We start from the raw sequence: 27,521 nt of genomic DNA, 5'->3' as shown, positions 1-27,521 counted from the left end.
AATATTACATTAATTCAAAATTTGTTAAATATTACAAATAATAAAGTTTGGGATGACAAACAGGTTGTGTCTATTGATTTCAAAGAAGAGCAGACCGTCTATGTGCGTTAATCACTCTCAATGAAAAAGTTGACTGAAGCACCAACATTCATCTTTCAAAAGATAGAACTTGGACTTTAAGTACCAAACCTAATCCAAACGACTTCCACTTCCAGTCTTCAACCTAGTGTTATGGTCTAAAAGTAAACGATGGAGGACTTCTGAGCAATCTAAATATGAACTGAATCTAACTTTGTCCAACTTTATGCTTCTTCATCAATGGCTTTACAAACTAACATAAATACAAGCCTCTGAGCAATCTAATTGTGAACTGATCTAATATCACCCCATGGCCAATCGCTTCCTTGTCCTCCTTCTCATATTCTCTAGTTTTTCTATAAACATTCACGCATGCAACCAAACTGAACGCAGCTCTCTTCAGTCCTTTGCCCTCACTTTGTCAACTTCAACTCCTCTAAATTGGACTTCCGGTGAGTGCTGCCGCTGGGAGGGCATCTCTTGTAATCCGGGTGGTTCGGTCACTCATTTGAGCTTACCCTCCAAAGGCCTCAAACTCAAAGGAGGTAATTTTCCTTCTTCATCACTTGAAAATCTCCCGCATCTCACCCACCTCAACCTCTCCCATAATTCATTTTATGGTTCGATAGAGCTAAGTAATGGCTTCTTCTTGTCCTTGAGTCATCTTGAGGTCCTTGATTTGAGCTATAACCTTCTCTCCGGAGAGCTACCACTTTCTCTGCCATCCATCAATATTCAGATTGTGGATTTGTCCAACAATAACTTTCATGGTGCAATTCCATCTTCATTTTTTTGACAAGCTAGCAATTTGACTAGTTTTAGTGTCAGCAATAATATGTTGTCAGGGTCTATCCCCTCATCGGTTTGTCATAATTCTTCACCCTTCATTACGTTATTGGACTTCTCCTTCAACAATTTCAGTGGCAGTATATCTCATGGAATAGGGGAGTGTTCCCAACTAAAGGTTTTTCGTGCCGGGAACAATAACCTTTCGGGATTACTTCCACAAGATATCTATAATGCTACCATGCTTGAAGAAGTTGCATTACCATTCAATTTTCTTAATGGAGTCATTAGTGATAGAATCGTCAACCTCACCAACCTCGCAATTCTTGACCTCCACTTTAATCAATTGAGTGGCATGATCCCCCTACACATTGGGAAACTCTCCAAGTTGAAACTCTTGTTCCTTCATTTCAACAATTTCGAAGGTTCTGTACCCCCATCTCTGATGAATTGCTCTAACCTTAGAGAGCTGAATCTTGGAATCAACTATCTGGAAGGAAATATCTCTACCCTTAATTTCTCGAGACTAAGTAAACTTAGTAAACTTGATCTTGGTCAGAATCTGCTCACTGGTATCTTACCAAGTAGCCTTTACTCATGCCGGTCTCTTAGAGCAATTCGACTGAGTCATAACGATTTAGAAGGAGAAATTCAACCTGAGATTCTATCATTGACATCCTTGTCCTTCCTCTCGCTCGGTTTCAATAGGTTGACCAATATCTCAAGGGCAATGAGGATATTGGGGCGTTGCAAAAGTCTTGTATACTTATCCTTCGCCTTTGGTTTTCGAGGTGGGGAGTTGCCGGCTGATCTTGGCGTGGTTGATTTTGATGGACTACAAAATCTTCGGCTTTTGGCTTTAGATGATTGTGGCTTCACTGGTCAAATACCTGTATGGTTATCTAAGGTAAAGAAGCTAGAGGTCTTGGATATGTCTTTTAATAGTTTAACAGGTTCCAGTCCTAGTTGGTTGGTGAATCTTCCAAGGCTCAATTTTTTGAACTTGGAAGCTAACCTAATTTCAGGTGAATTTCCAAAGGAACTTTGTAGGCTCCCGATGTGGGTATCCGAAAAGACTGCTAATCAAGAGGATGATATCGAGCTTGAATTGCCTGTCTATGGATCCCGAGGTCCAACAGTGTTTGTACAATACACATTGTCTTACTTTCCTCCTGCAATGGACTTAAAGAGTAATAACATTAGTGGTAGCATACCTATTGAGATTGGCCAATTGCGGCTTCTCCGTCATTTGGATCTTAGCAACAACAACTTCTCAGTAAACATTCCAGAGCAGATATCAAACCTTAAGAACATGGAGACATTGTACCTTTCCAAGAATCATTTGTCTGGGAAAATTCCATCGTCACTCTCGTGGCTTAGTTTTCTGAAAGACTTTGATGTTTCATACAATAACCTTGACGGCGAAATACCAACAAGCACTCAGCTCCAGAGCTTCAGTGCATCGGCATTTGAGGGGAATCCGAAACTTTGTGGCACTCCACTTCCAACTGAGTGTCAGCCAACTAAAGGCAAGGATGCAGATAACAATAACATTAATGAAGATAGTACGGAGGATGAGGATGAAGATCAAATTCCATGGTTGCATGTTTTTGTTATTCTTGGGTTCATTTTAGGATTTTGGGGTGTTTGTGGCCCTTTGGTGCTGAAGAAGAAGTGGAGGTATGCATATTTCGAAGTCCTAGACAATGCTCATAATAGGATTTATGTGATGGTAATCAGGTGTATAGCCAAAATGCAGAGAAGGCTTAGAAGCTAGAGTAGAGTAGATTACTCCCAATAACTGTTTCATTTTTCCTGTTCTCTTATTGTTGTTTGGTGCTGTAAGACTTTATTAATGTGTTTTGATATTTCAGTTGGCTTCTGTACTTGTTAAGTTAATGTTATTAATTTTACAAGCCGTGTAATCAGAGATATAATTCACCATTGTTGCTTTGCAAGATTATGAGTAGGGTTTTTTAGATGAAGTTTGATAATCAAAGAATAAGATAATTTGCAAGGCCAACCTGCTCGTTCACCTAGGTATGACCAACCAACAAACCAACAGATATTCTGATTACATAACTCACCTTGAAGGCTTGAAGATCTTAATTGTTACACAAACTAATCAATTTGTTCGACATAGATGAATGACTGACAACCTTCGATATATTTTTTATTATCTCAAGAGCAAATAAAAATCACGGCAAAGTGCGGACCAAATGAAAGAATAATGTGAGTGATTCAAAACGAAGATTCGTTGGTCACAATTCGGAAACGAGTCAAACGACCAACCCAAAAGAAAAGACCAGCATGCAAATAACATATGCTCTATATACAAGGCCCAAAATAGTCTATGATACATTGTTTTCTTCTCCTAAACGGACCAAAGAATCCAAGCCCAAAAAAAGTGGATCTACAGTAGAAAATGATTTTTTTTTTTTTGAATGAGATTTCACATGACAATCAAATCAATGTCCCCAATTAGTTTTCAAACCTCATTTCCAAAATAAATAAATAAATGTTAAAGGAAAAATACATTATGTGTCTTCGTCAAAGTGATTGACGGAGAGGGAATCAAGTAATTAGCAATCACCATCAATCAGCATGGATCAAGGATCAATCAGTAGTGTTTGGACCCAAAATGAACATTTTGGCCTGACAAGGCGTGTCTTGGAGAAATTGAGCCAATGTCAGTGGCTCAAGCTATATATTGTCGACAAGCTCGAAATATATATTTAGAGGCTAAATAAAACCTACTATGGAAGTATGACAAGTCAACTTTAGCATATTTTCCTACTTCGGCTAGAAAAAACCGAGCTAGACAAGGAAGGAGGGGTGGCAGACTAACCAAATGAAATCGAAATGTGCTGAAACTTTCCAGATCCATTCTAGACAGCCCAATGATCATTTCTTATGAAGAGTGCAAGAGCTTTTTTTTAGTGGAAGGCCTTCAAACAATCAGCCCAATTTTCTACAGAAGCAAAACTGGAAAACTGGACCTGTAAGAGGTCCAGCAGCATTTTCGGCCCAACCACATGGAAGAAAGCTCTGAAATTTGGTCAGCATGATCTAGATTCATAGTGGAACATTTTTTATGAAGACATCATGGCCAGAATCTGAATTTCTGATGGAGATATACATGAAGGAATAAAGGAGCCGAAAGTGCTTCCTTATCTCCCAAATTCATCATTCCTATTAGTGCTCCACCTCCATCTCCACCTCCCTTATCTCCCAAATTCATCATTCCTATTAGTGCTCCACCTACACCTCCACCTCCCTTGTCTCCAATTAGTGCTCCACTTTCATTTGTTTAATGCCAAAGTAGTTGGCATGGTAGCCTATAAATAGAGGTTACATTGAAACACAACACACACATTCACATTCAACAACAACATCTCTAAAATGATCTAAGTTCTCTCTAGAGCAACTCCTCTCCTTCTCTTTCTCTTACCGGTGATCATACTCCTAGTCCTAGTCTTCTCAGAAGCCGACTTTCAGTGCCACCAAACCCTCTGTCAACGTGCTTCGGTCCTAGTCTCCTCGGGAGCCGACGGTAGTGCCGCGACCACAACGGTTACAGAACCAGCCAAGCAAGGGTAACGCCCTAGCAACCCAGCCAAGCTAAAGTCACGCTTTAGCAAGTTCTCTCTACTTCCCGGTGGTTCTCGCTCTGCTCGATCTACAACATCGAGTATCGATTTGGTGACGCAAGAAGATCAGCAAAAGTCCTCACCACGAGGCACAAAGAATCCCACGACGAGGTTGGTGCTCTCCTCGTCCACAATTGCTTGAAAGAAGTCAGGTCAAGGGACACCCCCGACGACCGCACCCGAACGGTGCTGGCACGCCCGCGCAGAAAAGAGACTGTTGACCAGCTGCAACAAAATTGGAGCCAAACATTTTGGCACGCCCAGTGGGACCAGGTTAGAATTTTCTTTTCTTTTCTTGAAGACATTCAACCACCGGCCTTCAAAACAAACATTTTGGCACGCCCAGTGGGACAAACTGTGAGCTGTAAATCACACCGCTATTAAGAAGTTGAGGTTAGTAAGGGGTTGTGAATCATAACGGAATAGGTGAAGTCTCTTTTGTTAATATTGACCTAAACTCCTTATTGGTGCCTAGTTCAGGTCCCTTAAGGTTAAGGGCGGTTTTTATTAACACTTGTTGAACTGTCTTCACACTTATGATCTTTCTCATCTTAGTAAGAATAGCCTATGTGAAATGGTGTCTAGAAAGGGGACAACGTTCATAACAGGTTATTGAATCCAGAAGTGCGTACAAATGGGCCTAAACCACTATGTGGGAGTAGTTCATGCCAAAATGGATTCTGCCTCTTTTGTTCGCCCTCCCCCACCTGGCCATTTCAGTAAGGTTGCCCAAAGGATTTGAAAGAAAGTTTGTGTCTAGGCGACTATACTTGGGCCGCACGTCTAAACCTTGATTCACAGTGTCTTATTGAATTCAGCTACTTTCAATTCAGACTTCCAGAAGCCATTGGGAAGTCAAGCGCAAACTCTTATCAAAAGGTTTACGTTAACTGCCCGAAACATAAGACCTCCAGTTACAGACCGCACTCGCGTGCAGACTGTCGTGGTCTTTCTGAAGAACAAGTAATCCAAAGATTTTCTCCCCACCCTCCATCAACAGAAATGTCAACCGAACGAGGAGGAAATCAACATCCTACTACTGAAGGCGAGAAAATTCCCACCGCCCAGCCTAATCAGGCTGACGATACGTCTAGCATCACCCAGGTAGCCGCGAGCGCAGTTACAACTATTGACTTTGTGCCTATTCTCGTTCCAGAAAATGCGACCATAGAAGAGCGGCTTGACATCCTTCAACAGAATTCTGTTGCATACCATGAGAAGATGGAAAAAGCCCTTGCGGAGGACCGTCGACGGCTTGATGAGTTCACGATCTCGGTCAAGAGGCTTGAGCTAGGGGCACAACAAACACAAGGGCAATTCGATGGCATGAACCAAAAAATACAGAAGAACCACGAAGAGCTGTTGGTCGCAAGCAAACACATCGCTTCAGAAGTCGCGACGATTCGCAAAGAAGGATCCAACGTCGCAACCCAGGTGGCCATGCAGAAGGCTGACCTCGATCAGGCCAGAGAGGTTCTACATAAAACACTGGGAGATCCTAGCGCCATTCTGGGCTCTCTAGGTCAGTCCCCTATATCTGGCAAGTACATACCACCAAATGCTCAAGAAAAAGCAAACGGCGGCAGTACAACCACATCCACTACTGCCGCATCAGTCAGAGGTAAAGAGACTACTCTGGCAACGGGTGGGAAGAACAACGCCGCGTCATCAGTCACCCAAGGAACCAGGACTTTGAAAATCAATGAAGGGGCCTTTGTTGATCATAGCCTGTTTCCACAATATGACAGTGACGGAGTTGAATACGTGCACCACGATCCACCTCCAGCAAACCATTATGGTACCGACAGGGTTAAAAGTCCAGCGAAGGTCACCACAACCACAAAGGGTCAGCCAGCAGTGGGTTTTACGTCACAGACGTCAACCCTACACAAAGTGACCCATGGAGGCGGCATATCTTTGGTTAATCAGGCTTCACAGGCGCCACCGCTGATCTGGCCAGTTGATGATACAGTGGTTCACCCACCTCCTCCTGATCCTAGATATATAAGGAGAGAGGAGGTAGAAGCAATGATCAGGGCCGCGAACCAGAGGCCTGACCTGGAGGAGGCCTACCAGGGGCCCTTCCCACCGCATATTACACAGACACCTTATCCTAGGGGATATAAGAACATTACGTTCTCTACTTTCTTGGGAGAGGAAGTCGAAAATGTCGCGGCCCATTTGGTTAGGTTTCGAGTACAGTGTGGCCAATACCAGAACGATGACAATCTGAAGTGTAACATCTTTGCTACTTCTTTATCGGGGTCTGCCTTTACCTGGTTCACTAAGCTGCAACCGGGATCAGTTGCAAGTTGGCCCGCGATGGAGAAGCTGTTCAAGGAAACCTTCGGGACTATCGAGCCGGAAGTAGATCTGGCTTCACTCACTCAGATGGCTCAGCAGCCAACTGAATCCGCTGTCATGTACCTTCAACGCTTTCAGATCCAGAAAGGAAAGTTGAACGTGATTCTACCGGAGAAAGAACTGGTAAAGTTGGCAATCAAAGGCTTAGAGCCCCGCCAACGCAAAAAACAGCATGGAAGCATGTTCAACTCTATGGGGGAACTGATCACAGAAGTAGGGAGCTTTGAGCATCTCCTCAGGGAAATGGACGCCATGAGAAACTCATCCAAAGGAACATACATGCCTGGGAAGCATAGAACTGTGGCTGCGCTCAGCCATCAATCAAGTTCCTATGATCCTTACTATAGGAGCGAGGAATCCGGCCTGGCAGAGGCTGACGAGTCTGAAGAAGACGAGATAGCTGCCCTGGAACTCACCGGAAAAAAGGCTTCAACACTAAAGCAACTGAAACTGTGCAAAGAGCCGGTGAAGCTCAAGTCGGTGGTTTTCACCAAACCAGAGTTTGCAAGTTATACTTACGACGCGAACAAAGCGCATGAAATCTTGGATGAAATGATCGCCGCAAGGATGGTGAAAACTGACTTCGGCCCATTTCCCAAACCAGAGCAGCTAAGGGGGAAGAAATACTGCTAACTCCATAATATGTGGAATCATAATACAGCCGATTGTGTTAAGCTGAAGGATCAGATCCAAATCTGGTTAAATAACGGTAGTTTGCAAGTAGAGGCACCGAAAACAGCAGCAGCGTTGGTGGACCTAGATCCCTTCCCAGATACCGGCATCAATATGGTGGACGTGGCATGGGGTGAAAAAGATCAGCAGAATCAAAGTCCAGACCATGCGGCTAAGGATTTGAAAAGGGTTGGAGACAAAGTCATGAAGCGGGAATCCAAGACTCGTTTACCCATCGTCCTATGCTCTCGGTGCAAGGAAGAATGTGACACTCAAGCCCTAGATGAGGAAACATCCCAGACTGTCCGCTTTGGATCTCTGCCGCCAATACAGTTATTATCATCCTCTAGAAACTTCCAACCATACAGCCCAAGAGTATACAGTGGTTCAGAAACTCTTTCTCCAAGGGACTCAAACTTATTCAAAAAGTTGAAGACCGCGAGGGAAAAAGAGCAAGTAGATAAGCGGCAAGGGGTTTTAGCCAGACCTTACATTCCGCCAGTATCGACGTCCTCCATCAAAGAAGGGAGATGGTATACACAGAAGAAGGGCAAGGCGGTGGAGATGAGCTCTTCAAGGAAGAGAAAACTCCAGCGGAGGTTTGGAGAAGCAAAGCGAACCTTGGAAGCACTAGATCAAGGACTGATCAAACCATCGCAATTACTAAAATCTCCAGAAGAGTATCAGAGACAATTGGAGGCACTGGCCTCCAAGAGATTCGTTTCCCCGCGAGTTCAGAAACAGCAGCCCAAAGTATCACGTGAAGAGCGAAAGCCACGGACCCCCAAGAGCAGCGCTCAGGAGAAGTCCCTAGTTCCCGCAAGGCGAGAACCGCCGCCAACTCGTAAAGTCAATGTTTGGCGGAGAATATCTCACGAAGGAAGAAATAGCGAGCCTTCAATCTTTGACAGGCTGGGGGGCAAAGACAATCGGTCCGCAACTGTGCAGTGGAGGCCTAAGAAAGTTCAAAGTTCGGTGGTCGCTCTCCCAGAGGAAGTGCCAACGGCGAAACAAATTTCAGAGTCGTTGAACCAGGTTCCCATGGTACAGGAGCACGAACAAGCCAAAGCGGTAATCCCCGCAGAGGAATCATTGGTTGCTTTCATGGCTAAACAGTTCAACACCGAAATCTCAGCAGATGAACCCAAGCTCAATCTTGATGATGACATGGACGAGACAGAAATGGTGGATACCTCTTGCAATATGGTTTATGTGCTTCTTGCTAAGTATGCCTTACCAGTCGCTGCGCAGGAATGCGTAGAAACTGACGCAATTGGAAAACAGCAGTTGCAGATCATTTCAGCCGCAACAACACCGTTGGAAAAAGTAGTGTTCCTTGAGACTAAAGATGCTAACAGCAAGGGTTTCTTCATGAGCTTCACAAGACCTATGCCCACCTTGGTGCAACACATGCGACCTTTGTATATCACAGTGGAAATTAATGGGACTAAGGTCAGCAAGATAATGGTTGATACCGGCGCGGCTGTGAATGTCATTACTACAAGGACCATGCAGCTTTTGGGAATCAAGAAGGAGAAGATCCAGTCTACCTCTCTCACATTGAAGAACTTCGCGGGCACAGTAACCAAGACGTTAGGTTTACTGTTCCTAAAAATCAACGTGGGTCCCGCGGAAGGCGTTTATGCGTTCTTCGTTACGGATTGTTACGCGGCCTACAGTGCCATCCTGGGAAGAGATTGGATTCATCGGAGCTATTGTGTTCCATCAACACTCCACCAAGAGTTGATCTTGTGGAACAGGGTGACAGATAAGGCTGAGATAATTAAAGCAGACCCTCGCCCTTTCCCTGTTTCCGTGAATTACGTAGATGCTAGGTACTATTTTGAGCCAATTACTCCATTGCAAGTCAGTAACATCGACAATAAGGGCCGCCCCACAGGGGTGACGGCTTCCGAGTTGGCACAGTGGGGGCTCACGCTTGCAAAAGAAGACCTAGTGAGGCCCGGCCATGCTGTGCCCCACGCAATGGATAATTAATGGATTACGACCTTCCAGAGGAAGGGGTAGAGGCCTTCCACTCCTTGTACGACAAGTTATCTTCGTACTTAGTAGAGAAAGAGGCCTATGATCGAGTCGCAACATTAGAAGTGGTTAGCAAAGAAATATCTGGAGCTTTTTCATTAATAAAATCTTAGGGAAAGGAGCTTTTCATCTCAAGGACCTGGATGGAGATGTCCATCATAACCCTATCAATGGCAGATACTTGTTGCTATACACATGGCGAAACTACCACCAAGGAAGAAAAGGATCCTCATTCGCGATCAAAAGCAGTCTCCTTCGCATGGGGGGCACGCTAAAGTTCTGATCTCCTACAACCTGCCCAAGTTTCGCCAGATCCATGGGGGGCAATAAAGTTGGCAAAGGAAGCATCAGTTCATAACAAAGGCAATCCAGATTGTGGCATTCAAGCTTTATGGCCTATTTAGAGGCCTATATGGAAACAGTCAAGCCAATACAAGTGGCTTTGGAGCAACAACATTATAAGAGTAGTGTTGATTCAAGACCCCTTCAGTCAAGACGAAGACCTTTGACTTCGAGGTCTGGGGGGCAATGTTTGGACCCAAAATGAACATTTTGGCCTGACAAGGCGTGTCTTGGAGAAATTGAGCCAATGTCAGTGGCTCAAGCTATATATTGTCGACAAGCTCTAAATATATATTTAGAGGCTAAATAAAACCTACTATGGAAGTATGACAAGTCAACTTTAGCATATTTTCCTACTTCGGCTAGAAAAAACCGAGCTAGACAAGGAAGGAGGGGTGGCAGACTAACCAAATGAAATCGAAATGTGCTGAAACTTTCCAGATCCATTCTAGACAGCCCAATGATCATTTCTTATGAAGAGTGCAAGAGCTTTTTTTGAGTGGAAGGCCTTCAAACAATCAGCCCAATTTTCTACAGAAGCAAAACTGGAAAACTGGACCTGTAAGAGGTCCAGCAGCATTTTCGGCCCAACCACATGGAAGAAAGCTCTGAAATTTGGTCAGCATGATCTAGATTCATAGTGGAACATTTTTTATGAAGACATCATGGCCAGAATCTGAATTTCTGATGGAGATATACATGAAGGAATAAAGGAGCCGAAAGTGCTTCCTTATCTCCCAAATTCATCATTCCTATTAGTGCTCCACCTCCATCTCCACCTCCCTTATCTCCCAAATTCATCATTCCTATTAGTGCTCCACCTACACCTCCACCTCCCTTGTCTCCAATTAGTGCTCCACTTTCATTTGTTTAATGCCAAAGTAGTTGGCATGGTAGCCTATAAATAGAGGTTACATTGAAACACAACACACACATTCACATTCAACAACAACATCTCTAAAATGATCTAAGTTCTCTCTAGAGCAACTCCTCTCCTTCTCTTTCTCTTACCGGTGATCATACTCCTAGTCCTAGTCTTCTCAGAAGCCGACTTTCAGTGCCACCAAACCCTCTGTCAACGTGCTTCGGTCCTAGTCTCCTCGGGAGCCGACGGTAGTGCCGCGACCACAACGGTTACAGAACCAGCCAAGCAAGGGTAACGCCCTAGCAACCCAGCCAAGCTAAAGTCACGCTTTAGCAAGTTCTCTCTACTTCCCGGTGGTTCTCGCTCTGCTCGATCTACAACATCGAGTATCGATTTGGTGACGCAAGAAGATCAGCAAAAGTCCTCACCACGAGGCACAAAGAATCCCACGACGAGGTTGGTGCTCTCCTCGTCCACAATTGCTTGAAAGAAGTCAGGTCAAGGGACACCCCCGACGACCGCACCCGAACGGTGCTGGCACGCCCGCGCAGAAAAGAGACTGTTGACCAGCTGCAACAAAATTGGAGCCAAACAAGTAGTTAATGTCATCATTGTAATTGATATTTCCGTTGTAATTCTCTCCCTATATAAAGGGGCTATGAAATGAAATGAGTAGACCAATTCCAATTGTCATTTTACTTTAACACGTTATCAGTACGCTCAGAGCCAATAGTCAAGAAAAATCAATTCCAAACCCTAGAAGAGAAAAAAAAACCTCTCTCTTCCTCTTCTTCTGTGCCGCCAACGATTCCAAAAAAAAAAAAAATTCTTGCCCAGATCGCCCCCCCCCCCCTCCCCCTCCTTCAGCGTTGCCGCCTGCAAGCTGCCACACCCGAGCAGCCCCAGCATCCTTCACCGGCCGAGCAGCCCCAGCCCAGCAAGCACAGCCTTCCACGCCCAGGCCACTCGATCCCAGCCCACCGGGCCGAGCACCGCAGCCTCCAGCCTCCTGCCCCCGCGCGTCTGTGGCAGTCCCTAGTGCCTTGCAGCAGCAACCCACGCGCAGCAGCCACCGGTCTGCAGCAACCCGCCTGCAGCAGCCCCACGCCTCCACCGCCGCTGCTGCTACCTCCGCAAGCCTCCGCCAGAGCTACCTGCAGATCAGCGCGCCTCACCTGCCAACTCAGCCTTCTCGCCGGAGCGGCCTCCATACCCAACAACAGGAGTCCTTCCAGAAAAAGGGGGACAGAAAGGTGAGATGAGTTCGTGAGGAAGAAGAAAGAACAGAGAGGAAAAAAAAAAAAAAAAAAAAAAAAAAAGAGAGAAAAAAATAATAAAACAAACAGTAACAATCCGGCCCAAAGAAAAGGACCCGGTCCAACAACATTCAAAAAAAAAAAAAAAAAGGGGCCCAAAGAAAAACTGCTGCCCAAACAGAAAAAAAAAAAAACAAAAGGCCCAAAGAAAAGGACCCAGCCCAAAAATTAAAAAAAAAAGCCCTGAGGCCCACAAAAAAAAAAGATCAGGCCTAGAAAAAGGAAAAAATAACAAAGCCCACTGCAAGAGGAAGCAGCTCAGCTTTTCTCAAGTCCAAAAAATATCGCTACGCACGCCTGCATTGGCGCTAGATTGTTTTATTTTCTCAAAACCAAGTATGTTCTCTTTTATTTATTTTCATACTATGGTATATTTAATTGTTTATAATTAGAACTTTTGAGCATGTTTAGTTAGATAATATTGATTTATTTTTATTTTTAAAGCATGCCTTGTTATTTTATATACGTTTTAGTATTCGTCGAAATTTGAGCATGCTATATTACTGCTTATTTTATATGTTATATATATTCATGGAATCTACAACATGTGAATTTTATTTATGTTTACTATCTTTAAGCATGATTTATATTTTATTCTGTTATATATTATTTATGAAATTTTGAGCATGCCATGTACTTTATTTTTATATATGCTATGTTTTATTTATTATTACATGTGTTATGCTTAATTTTAGAATGCAACATATAAATTCCGTTTTGCCATGATAATGAAAATTCATGCGCATTATACACACAACATTACCGTGATAAAGTATTTTCACATAGCATCGAAAAAAATGTGACCATTACGAATCTTGGTCTTGAAATCTAATTCACATTTTTGGAAAATAATTTACGTAGATGTCTTTATGACTGTGTAATTTATATCTTCCCTCTTGTTTATGTAGATGGCTGATCCAACTCGACCTGAATTTGACATTTTGGACTCAGAACGGACTTGAGTACCACCGTTGGGTTTCCGATGTAGAAACTGCCTTTGTGGCAAAAGACTACACTGCCACCATTACCGACCCCAAAGATGACGAACTATCTAATAAGGTGAAAGCAAATGCCTTAATATTTCTGAGGCGGCATATTGATACTAGCCTACGCTGGGAATACCTACAGCAGAAGACACCCAAAGAATTGTGGAATGCCCTTAAGGGACGTTTTGGGAATATTCATGAAACTTTACTCCCAGAACTGACCGTTCAGTAGAATGAAATTCGCATACTTGACTACAAAAGGGTAAATGACATCAATAAAGACATGTTGAGCCTCAAGGCACGTCCCAATTTATGTGGAAGGAAACTCACAGAAAATGATATGATCCAAATGACTCTTTCCATTTTTCCTGCTTCAGCACTTATACTAGCGAACCAGTATACGTTGGAGTATAACAACAAAAGAATCACTATCTTCAATAAGCTAATCAACCTACTGCAAGTGGCTGAGAGGCATAATGAGGTTCTCTTGAACAACAATGCCAGGCCCACTAGGACAAAGAAAATTCTCGAGGCTAATTATGGAAAAATGAAAGGTGGAAAGAACTCCAATGTAAAGGGGTTTAGACATACTGATCCCTACCCACGTGGCAACAACGCACCATGTGGCAAGGGACATGGGGGGTCGTGGTATGGGCCGTGGAGGCCCTCCCAATGTATGGAGCAGAGATGGTGGTGCTGGCCATAGTGGTCATGGAAACAAGGTGCAAAGGGCACCTAAGAACCCTTCAGTCAAACAGGAAAGAGTAAGCAATAAACCATGCTATAGGTGTGGAGTCATTGGGCATTGGTACAAAAACTGCCAAGCAAGCAACATAGTTGCAGCCACTCACAAGAGGTATAGGGAGTCTAAAGAACAAGAGGCTCACTATATGGAAGAAGGAGGCCATGACCCAGATGTCAACCTCACAATTGCAGACTTCAATGGCAACAAGGAACTTGCTCAGTCGATGAATGGACTAGATTTTGACCGATCTGCTTTATCTATTTATTTTCCAAAGACAGATGTGAAGGCATAATGCCTCATTTTTAATTAGACTATTATTTGGTCTCAAAGAATGGTTTGATGAATTAGATTTCTGAACAAAGACCTTGATTTGATTATCGTTGGCTTATTAATAAATTTTGAATTTTATTCTGAAGCACTGAATTTATTCAAATTTATTCACTACACATATTTACATGGTTCGAAATTGCACTATAAAGATGTAAAGCAATACATCTAGAGAAAAAATTATTAGAATGAAAAGATTATCATTCTACTAAAATAGAAATACTCTAAAGAATATGAGATATATTTAAAGTCACAGACGCTCTATAGGCACCAAGAGCTAATCGAACCTTGTTAAAGTTTTAAAGATATTTGTGCCAACGGTTATCATGTAAAAACATATTGTGAGAATGGACTTGAATACATTTATATTACCTCTAATAAATGTGGAAGGAAACGCATTTTAGAGAAACTTATGAGTCGATCTAGTGGACTATACCAAACTACGATTCGAATCATTGAATCTTATGCCGTCACCAACAATGAAATGTGGGACACTTACTCATACAGGCTTTGGCATGACCGCCTAGGGCACCCCGGTCATGACATGATGATCCGTATTTTAAAGAACTCATATGGACATCCCTTCTTTCGAGTGAAAAATAAAATGGGACAAAAATCCATCACACTGCAAGGTGTCGGTCCTAGTACTGCTCAAATGTAGTCATTGCCTTCTGAAGTACCAGAAGCACTACCTCCCTCCCATTATGCCTCATTGACTATTTCAAAGGCAAATCACTCATTTTGTAAAGCCTGCTCTTTAGCAAAAACAGGATCGAGACCTTCCTATGCTAAAGATACAAAACAAAACATTCCATTCTTACAAAGAATACAAAGAGATATATGTGGACCTATCCATCCAGAATGCGGACCATTCAAGTACTTTATGGTTATGGTGGATGCTTCGACACACTGGTCACATGTTGCTTTATTGTCCACAAGAAATGCTGCAAAACTCCTAGCACAGATTATACATTTAAGGGCTCACCACCCTGATCACCCTATCAAGTCTATAAGGCTTGATAACGCTGGAGAGTTTACATCAAAAGCATTTGATGATTATTGCATGTCTATCGGGATCGATGTAGAGCATCATGTACCCCATGTGCATACACAAAATGGTCTCGCAAAAGCCACCATCAAAAGGCTACAGATGGTGGCTAGGGCATTGGTTATGCGCACCAACCTGCCTATATCTGCATGGGGTTATGCAATATTGCACGCAGCTTTACTTATTCGTTTCAGACCCACTCCTGGCCAACCATTTTCTGCGTACCAGTTGGTAACTGGATATAAGCCTGACATTTCACACCTACGCATATTTGGTTGCGCAGTATATGTGCCTATTGCACCCCCACAGCGCACCAAAATGGGTCCTCAAAGACGATTAAGTATTTATGTTGGATACGAATCCCCAACAATTATCCGCTATTTGGAACCCTTGACAGGCGATCTCTTTATCGCTAGATTTGCGGATTGTCACTTTGATGAGACAGTCTTCCCATCGTTAGGGGGAGATAGGAAAAAGGATTTTCCAAGGGAACGACAGGAATTGTCGTGGTTTGTTCCCACTCTGTCTCATTTTGATCCCCGCACTTCACAAAGTGAAAGTGAAGTGAAAAGAATAATCGATCTTCAGAAGTAGCAGATTCGATGCCTGATGCGTTTACTAATATCGTAAAAGTGACGAGATCACATATACCAGCTACAAATGTGCCTGCAATGTTAGAAGTCCCCAACAAGGGGCACGGTGCCGCAGATAGAGGCACTGCAACCACACTTAGTGGAGGTGTTGTTGAGGCCGTGGCTCCCTAAAGGAAGAGGGGGAGGCCACTTGGTTCGATTGACACTCACCCAAGGAAGAAGAGGGCGAGTAAGGCACAAACCAATCATCAATGTATAGAATCCCTCTCATGAGATTGTCTCTGATTATAGTTATGTCCATGAATCAATACTGGAGGACGCTCCGATGTTTAAAATGATTCCAGAGAACAAAGAAATCTCAAAGGATTATGAGAGTGCGTATGAGTTGATAGAAAGATCTTCCATACACATTGATGATATATACTGTTGCTCAAGGAATCATAGAGCACGATGATATCGAACCACGCTCTGTTGCAAAATGTCAACAAAGAGCAGATTGGCCTAAATGGAAAGAAGCAATCCAGGCAGAATTAGATTCTCTGACAAAGAGACAGGTATTTGGTCCGGTAGTGCTAACCCCACCAAATGTAAAGCCTATAGGACATAAATGGGTCTTTGTCAGAAAGCGTAATGAGAAGAATGAAGTCCTGAGGTACAAGGCTCGCCTTGTGGAGCAAGGTTTCTCACAACGCCCTGGAATTGACTACGAGGAGACATACTCTCCCGTAATGGACGTTATAACGTTCCGCTACTTAGTTAGCTTGGTAGTTTCCGAATGACTGGAAATGCAGCTCATGGATGTGGTTATTGCATATCTCTATGGGGATCTAGATTCAGAGATATATATGAAAGTGCTTGATGGCCTTACATTACCCAAGTCAAGTGACTCTAAACCACGGAGTGCGTTTGCAATTAAGTTGAAACGCTCACTTTACGGATTGAAACAATCCGGACGGATGTGGTATACTTGTCTAAGTGACTACTTGATTGGGAAGGGATATAAGAACGATGAAGTATGCCCCTGCGTATTCATAAAGAAAACAAGTTCCGAATTTACAATTGTAGTTGTATATGTCGATGATATGAACATAATAGGTACTCTTGATGAAATAAGAGAAACCGCGAGCTACTTGAAATCCGAATTTAAGATGAAGGATCTTGGGAAAACTCGATTCTGTCTAGACCTTGAACTAGAACACCGAGTTTGTGGAATATTAATCCACCAGTCTGCGTATGTCCAAAAGTCAGGCGATTTAACATGGACAAAGCGCATCCTGCTAGCACTCCCATGATCACTCCCATGATCGGTCGAAGTTTGGATGCAAGGAAAGATCCATTTTGTCCAAAGGAAGATGACGAAGAAGTGTTGGGAGCTTAAATTCCCTATTTAAGTGCAATAGGCGCATTATTGTACTTAGCCCAATGTACTCGACCAGACATTGCATTCTCAGTGAACTTGTTAGCTAGATTTAGCTCAGCGCCAACGCAGCGTCACTAGAATGGTATCAAGAACATTTTCGATACCTAAAAGGAACCATTGACTTGGGACTGTTCTTTCCCTACAGAGAGACAAGAGGGACCGCAGATGGAACTGCAATCCCTAAAGGAAATGTTGATGGCGAAAGCGCCACTTCCTACACCGAAACGCCAAATGACGTTTTGGTTGGTTTTGCTGATACTGGGTATGTCTCTGACCCACATAAAGGTCATTCCCAAACTGGTTATGTATTTACCAATGGGAACACGACAATATCTTGGAGATCAACCAAGCAAACCCATCTGGCTACCTCCTCGAACCACTCAGAGATCATTACTCTACATGAGGCGGTTCGTGAGTGTGTATGGTTAAGAGCTATCATCACACATATTCGAGGGACTAGTGGTTTGAGTTCTACCACGGAAGAGCCTACTTGCATTAATAAAGATAATGCAGCTTGCATCGAACAGATGAAGCTAGGGAATATCAACGGTGATAATACAAAACACATATCACTAAAGTTTTTCTACAATCAGCAACAACAGGCCCTCCTCAAGATTCAAGTGAATCAAGTAAGGTCTGAGGAGAATACAAAACACATATCACTAAAGTTTTTCTACAATCAGCAACAACAGGCCCTCCTCAAGATTCAAGTGAATCAAGTAAGGTCTGAGGAGAATGTAGCAGATTTGTTCACCAAATCATTGCCTAAGGCCATATTTGAGAAACATGTGAAAATCATAGGAATGTGAAGACTTTCCAAGCTCCCTTGATTAATGTAAGGATCAGGGGGACATGTAGACGTTAGGGGGAGTCTAACACACACATGTCATCCTCAAATGTAAAAGGTGTGTTATGCTCTTTTCCTTCGACCAAGGTGTATTTTTTGTCCCACAGGGTTTTTATTGTTACTTGGCAAGGTTTTTAGTGAGGCAACAACTCATACACCATTTCATCTTTGACTTGGCACAAGGGGAGTGTTAAAGGAAAAACACATTATGTGCCTTCGTCAAAGTGATTGACGGAGAGAGAATCAAGTAATTAGCAATCACCATCAATCAGCATGGATCAAGGACCAATCAGTAGTTAATGTTATCATTGTAATTGATATTTCCGTTGTAATTCTCTCCCTATATAAATGGGCTATGAAATGAAATGAGTAGACCAATTCCAATTGTCATTTTACTTTAACAAAAAACTAGTTTTTAAACCTCCAACTGTTTAGTGTATTTATAGATAGGTTGGATAATGCTGATGTTTTAAGAACAAGATTGCAATTAAGAAAAAAAACAAACAAAAAACACTGTATATGCAATGGATGCCCTAAAAAGCATTCTACAAGTTCACAATACATCTCTGCTTTTCTCTCTGTCCCATCTTGTAATACCCCGATTCTCTTTTGCCTTGGACAGCCACCTTGGACAGAGTAGGGATGCAGCAGAACCTCTAGAGGATCATTGCCCTCCTTGATTTGATGTTGTTGTTGTGCTTCTCTCACTTCTCTGGGTTTGAACAGCCTTCTGTTGAGCTTGTCTCCATCACTGGTCTCAACTGTGCAGGTCTCGACTGTACAGTTTGACATTGGAAATGGGGTTCTGGGTGTTTTTGGGGAAGTGGCGGCGTTCTGAATTAGAATGAAGGAAATATATTTATGCGTTGGCAATAATTGTCAAATTCGAAATAATATTTATGTCGGGGCAAAATCTTTTCTCAACCGGCCCGAAGGAGAAACTCTCAAGTGTTGGCCCAATATTCCAATACATGGTGGTGTAGCTACCCAGTAGTCACTATTTGGTTCAACAGGTGATTCTAGAAAGAAAGGTACAAAACCCTGCCCACCAAAAACAGGCCGCATGAAGGCATTGTCAAATTTTCGCCAATAATAGTTGACAGTTTGAGACGGAGTGCTTAGGAGTGTTCTTAAACTAGTAGGACGGGATATGTCCATGGACCTGATATTGGCTACTGAATCTTGCCAGTTTGTGAGCAGTGGTACAATGAAGGAATTAGGACTAGAAGGTTCAGAAGATGTCATACTAGTGAAGTAGTGTTGTTTTGATGTAGGAAGCAAGCTAGAGCCTCACTAGGGGTTTAGTCATCAAACCAAACACCACTGTGCTGAAAAGAACAATTGTGATAATGTTGGTGATCATGTATGCATTTGCGCGCAGGTCAGTATGGTATTGAAAAGCACGACGGGATAAAATCAGCTAGCTGTCTCCATTATTCTATTATAATTCTATCCCCACAACATGATTGGTCCACATAGATTAAAAAAATATTTTCTTAATCTTTTGTTCCATTTTTTAATCTCTGTGGACCAAACATGTTGAGGGGACAAAATTGGGACACAGAAATCTGAGACAGCTGATTTCATCCCAAGCACGACCGATGTGGCATCATTGATTACAGCTTCCCCAAAAACCAGGTTGTACAACAAAAGTGTCTCATCTTGATTAAGCACCTAGCTGCAAGGTGCAAACAGAATCAGTTGCAGAATATATTGCTCCAAGTGCAAGATAATCTTCGATCTTGATTCTTAAGGGAACCAATGTTGAACTTGCAGAAAAAATGCATAGCACCTAAGGATATATATGGTGGCAAAGGATATGAGAGTGCCAATTAACAGCTCCAAACATCATGATTGTCATGAAGTTATGAAAAAACTGCTTCTTCTTCAGTTGGAACCCGGCATTGAAAATGATCGGAGGAAGTAGATGGATTAAGTCATTAAGGAAAGATCTTCACTAAACACTAAGAGCATCTCCAACAGATTATTCAAAAATCTTGTGTCAAATTTGAATTTGAAGGATGACGTGTCATGGTCATTTTTGACAATTTTTTGATCCAACACATTAGTTATATTTAAATATTATTTTATTATTTTTCAAAAAAAAATTATAACAAAAAGAAAACTATTTTTTCTCTTTCTTCTTTATCTCTTCTGATCTTCGTTCTTCTTCTTCTTTGGGTTTTTCTTTTTCTTTGATGGGCAACAAGCCAACAACATATGGCTAAATTTCTCAGCTTGGGTGTAGGTCTGTAGGAAAAGGATTCAACTTTTCTTCTTTATCTCTTCTGATCTTCGTTCTTCTTCTTCTTTGGATTTCTTTGTTCTTCTTTGATGGGCAACAAGCCAACAACATATGGCTTGATTTCTCAGCTTGGGTGTTGGTCTGCAGGAAAATGATTTGACTTTTCTTCTTTATCTCTTCTGATCTTCGTTCTTCTTCATCTTTGGGTTTGTTTTTTCTTCTTTGATGGGCAACAAGCCAACAATAGATGACTTGATTTCTCAGCTTGGGTGTTGGTCTGCAGGAAAAGGATTCTACTTTTAATATTGGTTTTATATGGCTTGATTTCTCTCATCAGTCTTTGTTGATAGAGCAGTGGTTAATCTTTCGTTCATCATCAACAGATGCCCAGATTCTAAGAACAGATCTGGGTAGGAGGAAAGAGAGAAGAAGAGAAGGACTCGAGGCATTAAAAAATGAAAAGAAACAATTTGACAGAGTTGTGAGAACTGTCAAATTTAACAGTGAGAATTGGAATGTTAAATCCACGTTTGATTTGACAGATCTATTGGAGCATTTTCATCTTTCATTTGTTGCCGTTGAGTCTCCACCGTATCATTTGACAGAACGGTTGGAGATGGTCTAACATGCAAATGAGAGCTTTTCCCTTTTGTGGTTAGCAATATAACAATACCAGTACAATCCAATCACAAGCGCGGTAATGGACTACTCATTCATCCATCTACTCTCCTCCAGCAAATGGCCAAGCAAAATACAAGCGCAAAGAATTGAAGTGCCACAAATAGGTTCATGGAAACAATGGAAGTATGATCGGAAGTCCTAAACATTCCCATCGATTCTGATGCCATTGAGCTCATAAACAATGCCATTGTTGTTGGATTCAAGTTATAGATGCTTCTAGAAATTTCGACAACCTCAGACGGATAAGTCCAAGATGGCGTAGATTCTTTGAAGGAATCGTTTTAGAGCTAAAAATTGAAAATTTGAGTGAAAAATGAGATGATTTAACAATTTAGGTTTAGAGCAATCTAATAAGGTGCTTAATCAAGATTAGACACCTTTGTTATACAGGAGCTTAAAATATTTAGGATTATTATTTACGTTTTCTAATTCTATCATATTTAGGATTCGTACTATATTTAAGCTCCTTATTAGATTGTAACTTTAAGTTTTTATATATAGCAAGAATCCTAAATATAATAGAATTATAAAATGTAAATAATAATCCGTTATTGACTAAGACAAGGAAACCTAATTTAGCTAAAATCGGAGATAAAATTCTAAATTCTAGAAGATTACATAACTTGCCAAATTTCGCCAATTTGTATTTAGGGTCCCAACTGAGATTTTGCTTGCAAAATCTGATATATCCAAAATAGAAAATTTCATCATTAAGAATCTACTAATTTTCAATCTTCATATCGTTCTTTTTAATATGACTATGCAAACGACGCTTCTTTCTTGTCGATATTATTTGTTGAAATTATCTAAAATCTCGTCCTACAACATAAGATAATTTTCTTCTCTGTTTTTTCTCTCATTTCAATTTTCTCTTTGAACTTTAACTTTTGCAGATTAAACAATTCAAAATAAAGGCATAAAGGTTGAAAATGAAGAAACTAAGTGAATGAATCGTTTTTTAAATGAAGTTTGATGATCAAAGAATAAGATAATTTATAAGGCTACTCCTTCACCTAAGTGGCTGAGTATGACTAACAATCCATCAACTATTCAGATTTACGTAGTTCATCTTGAATATCTTAATTGTTACACAAAGTAATTAATTTGTTCGTAACACTTGAATGACTAACGACCTTCAATTAACTTTTTACAAAATCACTGAAAATTGCAGATCAATCGAAAAGATAATGTTTAATGGGTGATTGAAAACGAAGATTCGTTGGTCATGATTCGGAAACGACCAACCCAAGAGACCAGCATGCAAAGAATATAATACTATACAAGGCCCAAAATAGTCTATGATACATTATTCTCTTCTTCTAAACGGACCTGAAGAATCCAAGCCCAAAAGAAAATTGGATCTACGCTCTACAGATCTTCACATTAAAATTAATGTCCCTAATTAATATTTAAACCTCCAAATCTTTAGTGTATTTATAGATAGGTTGGATAATGTCTGATGTTTGAAGAACTAGAATGATTGCAATCAGGAAAAAAAAAAAAAAAACCCTGTGTATATGCAATGGATGCCCAAAAGCATTCTACAAGTTCACCGATACATCTCTGCATTTCTGAGTTTCTCTATCCCCCCCTTGTAATACCCCGATTCTCTTTCCCCTCTTTGGGCCAAAGAAACTAAAACCAACTGAACCTAAGCATCCTATAGCATTAGCTAGCAACATGAAAACAAGAACCAAAAACCAACCAAAGCACGCTCTAAGCTTAATTTACATGATACAACACTCATGCACATCACCTCCTTGTTCGTTTCCTCGGCCTCCCTGCACTCCCCACCTGATCCGCCTCGCCATTGTCTCTCCCCCGTTTTCCGCTTCCAGCCGCCGCCGTCTCTGTTTTCTTAGGCGGCCTCCCTACCCCTCTCTTCCCCCGCCCACCGCTTTCCTGGCCTCTTCCCCCTCGCCTTCCACTAGAGCTGCGAGTCAACCTCACTTTCCTCTCCACCTCCGTTTTCTTCCTCCCTGTCCTCTTCTTCTTTTCTTCCTCCTCCTCCTCCACCTCCTCCTCCTCCTCCTCCTCCTCTTCATCCACCATACTATCCTTACTCTCATCCTCTGAAACATCCGAAGAGTTCTTACCCTGTCCAACTCCTCTCCTACCATTCTGCTTCATTCTCTTCAAAAAGCTCGCCGCGCCTTGCTTCTTCTTCACGTCTTCTTTCTTCTCCGTCTTCACCGCCTCCAAACCATCACGCATACTCACCTCATTTCCGCCGGACTCATGCTTTGTCTTCGCTTCTACATTCTTGCTGTTACTCGTTGTTGTCGTCCTCGACCTTCTCTCTCCCCTTCTTTCCTGAGCCGACCTTCTCTTCCTTACACCCTTGTCCTCCACCTTAACCGGTGCACTGTCTTCAACCTTCTTCCCATTCACCTTCACCTTCGCTTCTTTCTCTTCAACCTCTACCTTTCTAACAATTCCTTTCTTGTTTTCCGATAATGCATTGATGGAACCACGTTTACCGCACACAACGATCGAAGACGACTTGCTGGGTCTCATGGAAGTAGTAGTAGTAGTGATATCGGACTCTACATTGGGCTTGGGCTTCACTGTGCTCACGGCGGGTCTAGGTCTCGGTAGCTGGTCGTTCATTTCCTTCAACACCAGCGAGCGTAGCTCTAGAGCCGCCACGTGTTCCGGCGCGGTCCTGCGGAAGAAAACGACGGCGTTGCTGAATACGAGGAGGAGGTCGCGGAAGAACTTGTGGGTGCAGTCGTTGTAGGCCCCTTTCTCGAGCCTGGATTGGACCACCTTGAGGTCCACGTGTTCCCTAATCAGGTTCTTGTACCTTTGTGACTCCTACAGAAAAAAAAAAAAAATGAAACAGACGGCTCTTGATCAGTATAATAAACCATGGATAGGATTCAACGCTTAAAAAATTAGGGGCTTTATGGTAATTTGGTGCATCAAAAGTGAAGGAGTGAGGACCCAATATACAATAGTGGCCCACCACTTTCATTTTAGCGCTTCAGGAGCTGTACCTTGCGCATGTGTAAGTGGTAACATTCTCTATGTTGGGGGGCTAGCGTCAATTCCGGGCGGAACATTATAGATTACTCAAAATTATACACCAAAAAATTGAGTGCATAATTTTGGGTAAATAAAGAAAACACTAGTACATAATAAATCTATTGCTTACTAAGAAGTTCCCTAAATGGAGGGATTAAAAAGGAAAGATGAATTCATGGGATGAATTTAACTTCAACGAATTATTAGATTCGACCATTATGTGAAATCCCAACTGCTTAATACAGTGTTCCTTATCAGTCATTCAAATTAAGCATCACTAAATAAATTCACTGTAGCTGAGTGAACATTATTATATTTCTATCAATATCCGACTAACGTGACAGAATTCACTTTCTGTCACCAGGCTTTCTGGCCAGGAAAATGGCCACTCATGCAAATAAACGGCCAACGAAAGATCGACGGTTACATATACACTAGTGTCAAAGCGTAACGTCCCCATAGTCCCATAGTCTACGACCTTGGGGTTAACCTCAAATTTAAACTCCAACCCTGGACCCCACCACCACCTCCTAAGCCAATTCATCTCCATCTTGACTATGTTTTTTGTACTGTAGCACCAGGTTCATGCCATCCTCGCTCAAGATTGAATTACACTGTTACAGCGTTACTGCCTCATTAACCCTACTCCCAATATACCAAAATACCCCCACTCAATCCCAGAATGACAGTTCCACCATCGTCACCGGGAAATGCCACACCGTGATTGGTTCGGACTCGAAAAGAAACTAGTCTAACTTAGAGTTCCCCTCGTCCTTTTTTCTGGGTAGCTTGATTAAATATTTGAATTTTATGAGAAAAAATAATTATAATTACTTTTTTTCTTTTTGAAAATAATTTAATTAATAATACCTGGCTCCGAAGCCGGCGCTGGAATACGGAGCCGAGCCGATGCGAGCGGACGATCCTGAGGACCTTGACCAACGGCTCAAGTTTAACGAGCTTAACCCGTTTCGTGGTGGCGGGAGAAACTTCCTCACCACCCTCGGGCTCTTCGCCGCTGCTACTATCGCCACCTTTACGACGTCGTTTCCTCCTCCTCGTCAAGCTAGCCGAGCTTTGAACATCGCTGTTCTGCTTCCTCACTTCCTTTACCACCGCCCGTTTCGACCCCGACAGCTCGTTCGACTCGCCGGGTCGACCCGTCGTCGTCGGCTCTGCACCTCCTCCGCCTTCGCGATCGTTTTTATCGTCCACGTCGTCGTCGTCGATCACTTTACCGTTGGCGGAGGCCGGTTCGGATCGGGTCTCGGTCTGGACCGGATCTGGTTGGTTCCTCTCCGGGCCGGGCTCCGCGTCCGCATCCGTTTTTTTCTCCACGACGCCGTTTGCTTTCGCCTCGCTTCTCTGGCTTGTGGAATTGGACTCGTTGAAGGATCGGTTCTCGCGCTCGGAGGAATCGGACACGAAGTCTCCGCCGGAGTTTGGTTTTCCGGCGAGTTTCTCCGGCAACTCCGATTGCTCTCCTCCTCCGCCGCCGTCGCGATGGAGATCCTTTACCGGAGCCGGATGCCCCGCCTCCGCCGCCTTCAAGCTCCGGTCTCGGTCCTCCTCCTCCATCTTCTTCACCTTCAACTCCAACGACCTGTAACACATACAAACACACACTCTCAGATCTCCAAGACCATTGAAACGACGACGTCTCACAGTCTAGATCTCAATCAAAGAGGCACGGCGAGAATTTTTTACACGATCGAAACGTCGCGACGGCGGACCTCGCGGCGGAGCTCCTCGACTCGGAGCCTGCGGAGCTCGTCAACCATAAACGCCAGCCCGTCGTCGTCGCCGCTTCGCGATTCGGCGTCGTTTTGCTGCGAGACGACGAAGCGGCGTTTGAGGTCGTCGAACTTGTCCCTACAGTTCTGAGCAGTGAACACCGCCGTTGTCGTCGTGGAGCTCCGGGACTTAACCTCCTTGGCGACGGAGTCCCAGCGCTTCGTGCCGTGACGGTTCACGGCGCACACCAGCAAGAGCTCCTCTAACGTGCCCCACGGTTGCGCGCTCGTTTCGTGTTCCCTACTAGCCATGCTCCTCCTCTCATTTCATCATTGAGTTTTCAAAATTAGGGTTTTTGGTTTTATACGATCAAAGATGAAAGTTTCATTTTTTTTTTTTTTTTTTTTTTAACACGCTATGATGGGGTGATGGTGATGAATGTACAGATTTATTATGTTTGTTCGTAGCTTTATATTTCCATTTTGGTGCCTCCCTGTTTTATTTTTGGGTCAAGTCGTGGTTCGGCTTTCAGCTTTCTTAAAGCTCGCGGCCTCGCTCCACCGCCTTTGGGCCTAAACTTCGAATTGGGTTTTCTGTAACAAAATTCCGAAACTAACCCTTCTACCCCGATCGATGGTGGGGAAGATTAGAAGAACATGTTGAAATACTTTTTCGTAGCAAGAAAATGATGGGTGTGGTCGGAATTTTGAAATTTGGTAGATGTATGCGTTATGAATGGTGCATGCATATATATGGTGCGAAAGATAAAATACCGTTATTATATGATCTAAAAAAGTAAAGATTTGATTCGGTGTAAACGACAAATCTGACAAATCTCGTAGATTAATTATAACATAAAGATTGAAACAAGAGTGAATCTCAATTATAAGGGAAGTTGGTGAGTGCCACGTATGACATGGGGGCATCGCTTCGTATATAAATGAAGTGTCGATCAAATAGGCGAGGTAACCAATGCTCATCAACGAGCAATCATTACATTTGGATATGTCTACTCTGACGTTACGATCCCTATATTTTGTCAAATTTTTTTTTTTTTTGATCCGAAGAATGCATAAATTCTAAAAGTTAATTTTCAACCGTCTTTTAATATTTAACAAAAAAATGGGAGTGAAATCTACACTCCTCTTTCTACAATCTACAATATACAATCCCAAATAAGTTTTTAAATATTTTTTTTTCATCAACATATGTTGCTTTTATTACCAAAATACCATAAATTTTTAGAGATAAAGTAATACAAAAATTAAGGAGGGAGTGCTGAATGCAAAAAATTAGAGTGCAACTTTCACTCCAAAAAAAAAAAAAAAAAATTCTTTCATATGATTTTTTCAAACCACCACACATAATGAGATCATTTAAATTCGCAACCAGAAATGATTCGAGTAGATTCAAGCGACGAATCTATTATGAGCTGAGAACAGTACCATCCCCAATCTAGACATCTCCAACAAAAGCCCACAGCTAAATTTTTTGTTTTTGGTGGATCCATAACCCTAAATCCACCACGAGTATTACACTTGACAAAAACATATCACTTCGAAATTCACTGGATAATAATAGAACAAAGGAGCCCATAAGATGTGTAAATACCACACAAGAAGCCCAAAATAAATACATCTTAAACTGCATCACACAAGAAACCCAAACAGAAATAACTAATGTGTGAAGAAGTAAGAAGCCCCAAGGTATCAGCCCAAAAAACCCAAGCGAACAGCTCATCATTACATCATA

General features: G+C 42.4%; 2 protein-coding genes and 1 pseudogene across 2 annotated transcripts; 1 reads left to right on the top strand and 2 right to left on the bottom strand.

Moving 5' to 3' along the window:
* Positions 1–351: 351 nt before the first annotated feature.
* Positions 352–2,704, top strand: LOC133734014 (receptor-like protein 3). The gene has a single exon (XM_062161676.1). It carries the CDS (start codon positions 914–916, stop codon positions 2,639–2,641), a length of 1,728 nt encoding a protein of 575 aa, XP_062017660.1. The 5' UTR covers positions 352–913; the 3' UTR covers positions 2,642–2,704.
* A 16,827-nt stretch (positions 2,705–19,531) lies between these two features.
* On the bottom strand, positions 19,532–21,196 carry LOC133728217 (sodium/hydrogen exchanger 3-like; annotated as a pseudogene).
* Positions 21,197–22,542: 1,346 nt separating this feature from the next.
* LOC133733101 (uncharacterized) lies at positions 22,543–26,193 on the bottom strand. The gene is made up of 3 exons (XM_062160712.1): positions 25,743–26,193; positions 24,906–25,638; positions 22,543–23,825 (listed from the first exon to the last, which is right to left on the bottom strand). Exons 1-3 carry the CDS (start codon positions 26,078–26,080, stop codon positions 22,761–22,763), a joined length of 2,136 nt encoding a protein of 711 aa, XP_062016696.1. The 5' UTR covers positions 26,081–26,193; the 3' UTR covers positions 22,543–22,760.
* Between the last annotated feature and the right edge of the window lie 1,328 nt (positions 26,194–27,521).

Source organism: Rosa rugosa, chromosome 2 (genome assembly GCF_958449725.1).
Source record: "Rosa rugosa chromosome 2, drRosRugo1.1, whole genome shotgun sequence".
Taxonomy (NCBI): Eukaryota; Viridiplantae; Streptophyta; class Magnoliopsida; order Rosales; family Rosaceae; genus Rosa; species Rosa rugosa.
This window is presented reverse-complemented; position numbering and strand designations above follow the sequence as displayed.

Coding starts and splice junctions, on each gene's coding strand:
- LOC133734014 (XM_062161676.1), top strand. CDS start 914: ATGTTGTCAGGGTCTATCCCCTCATCGGTTTGTCATAATTCTTCACCC.
- LOC133733101 (XM_062160712.1), bottom strand. CDS start 26,080: ATGGCTAGTAGGGAACACGAAACGAGCGCGCAACCGTGGGGCACGTTA. Junction 25,639..25,742: donor CGTCGCGACGTTTCGATCGT/GTAAAAAATTCT, acceptor TATGTGTTACAG/GTCGTTGGAGTTGAAGGTGA. Junction 23,826..24,905: donor AGCGCCGGCTTCGGAGCCAG/GTATTATTAATT, acceptor TTTTTTCTGTAG/GAGTCACAAAGGTACAAGAA.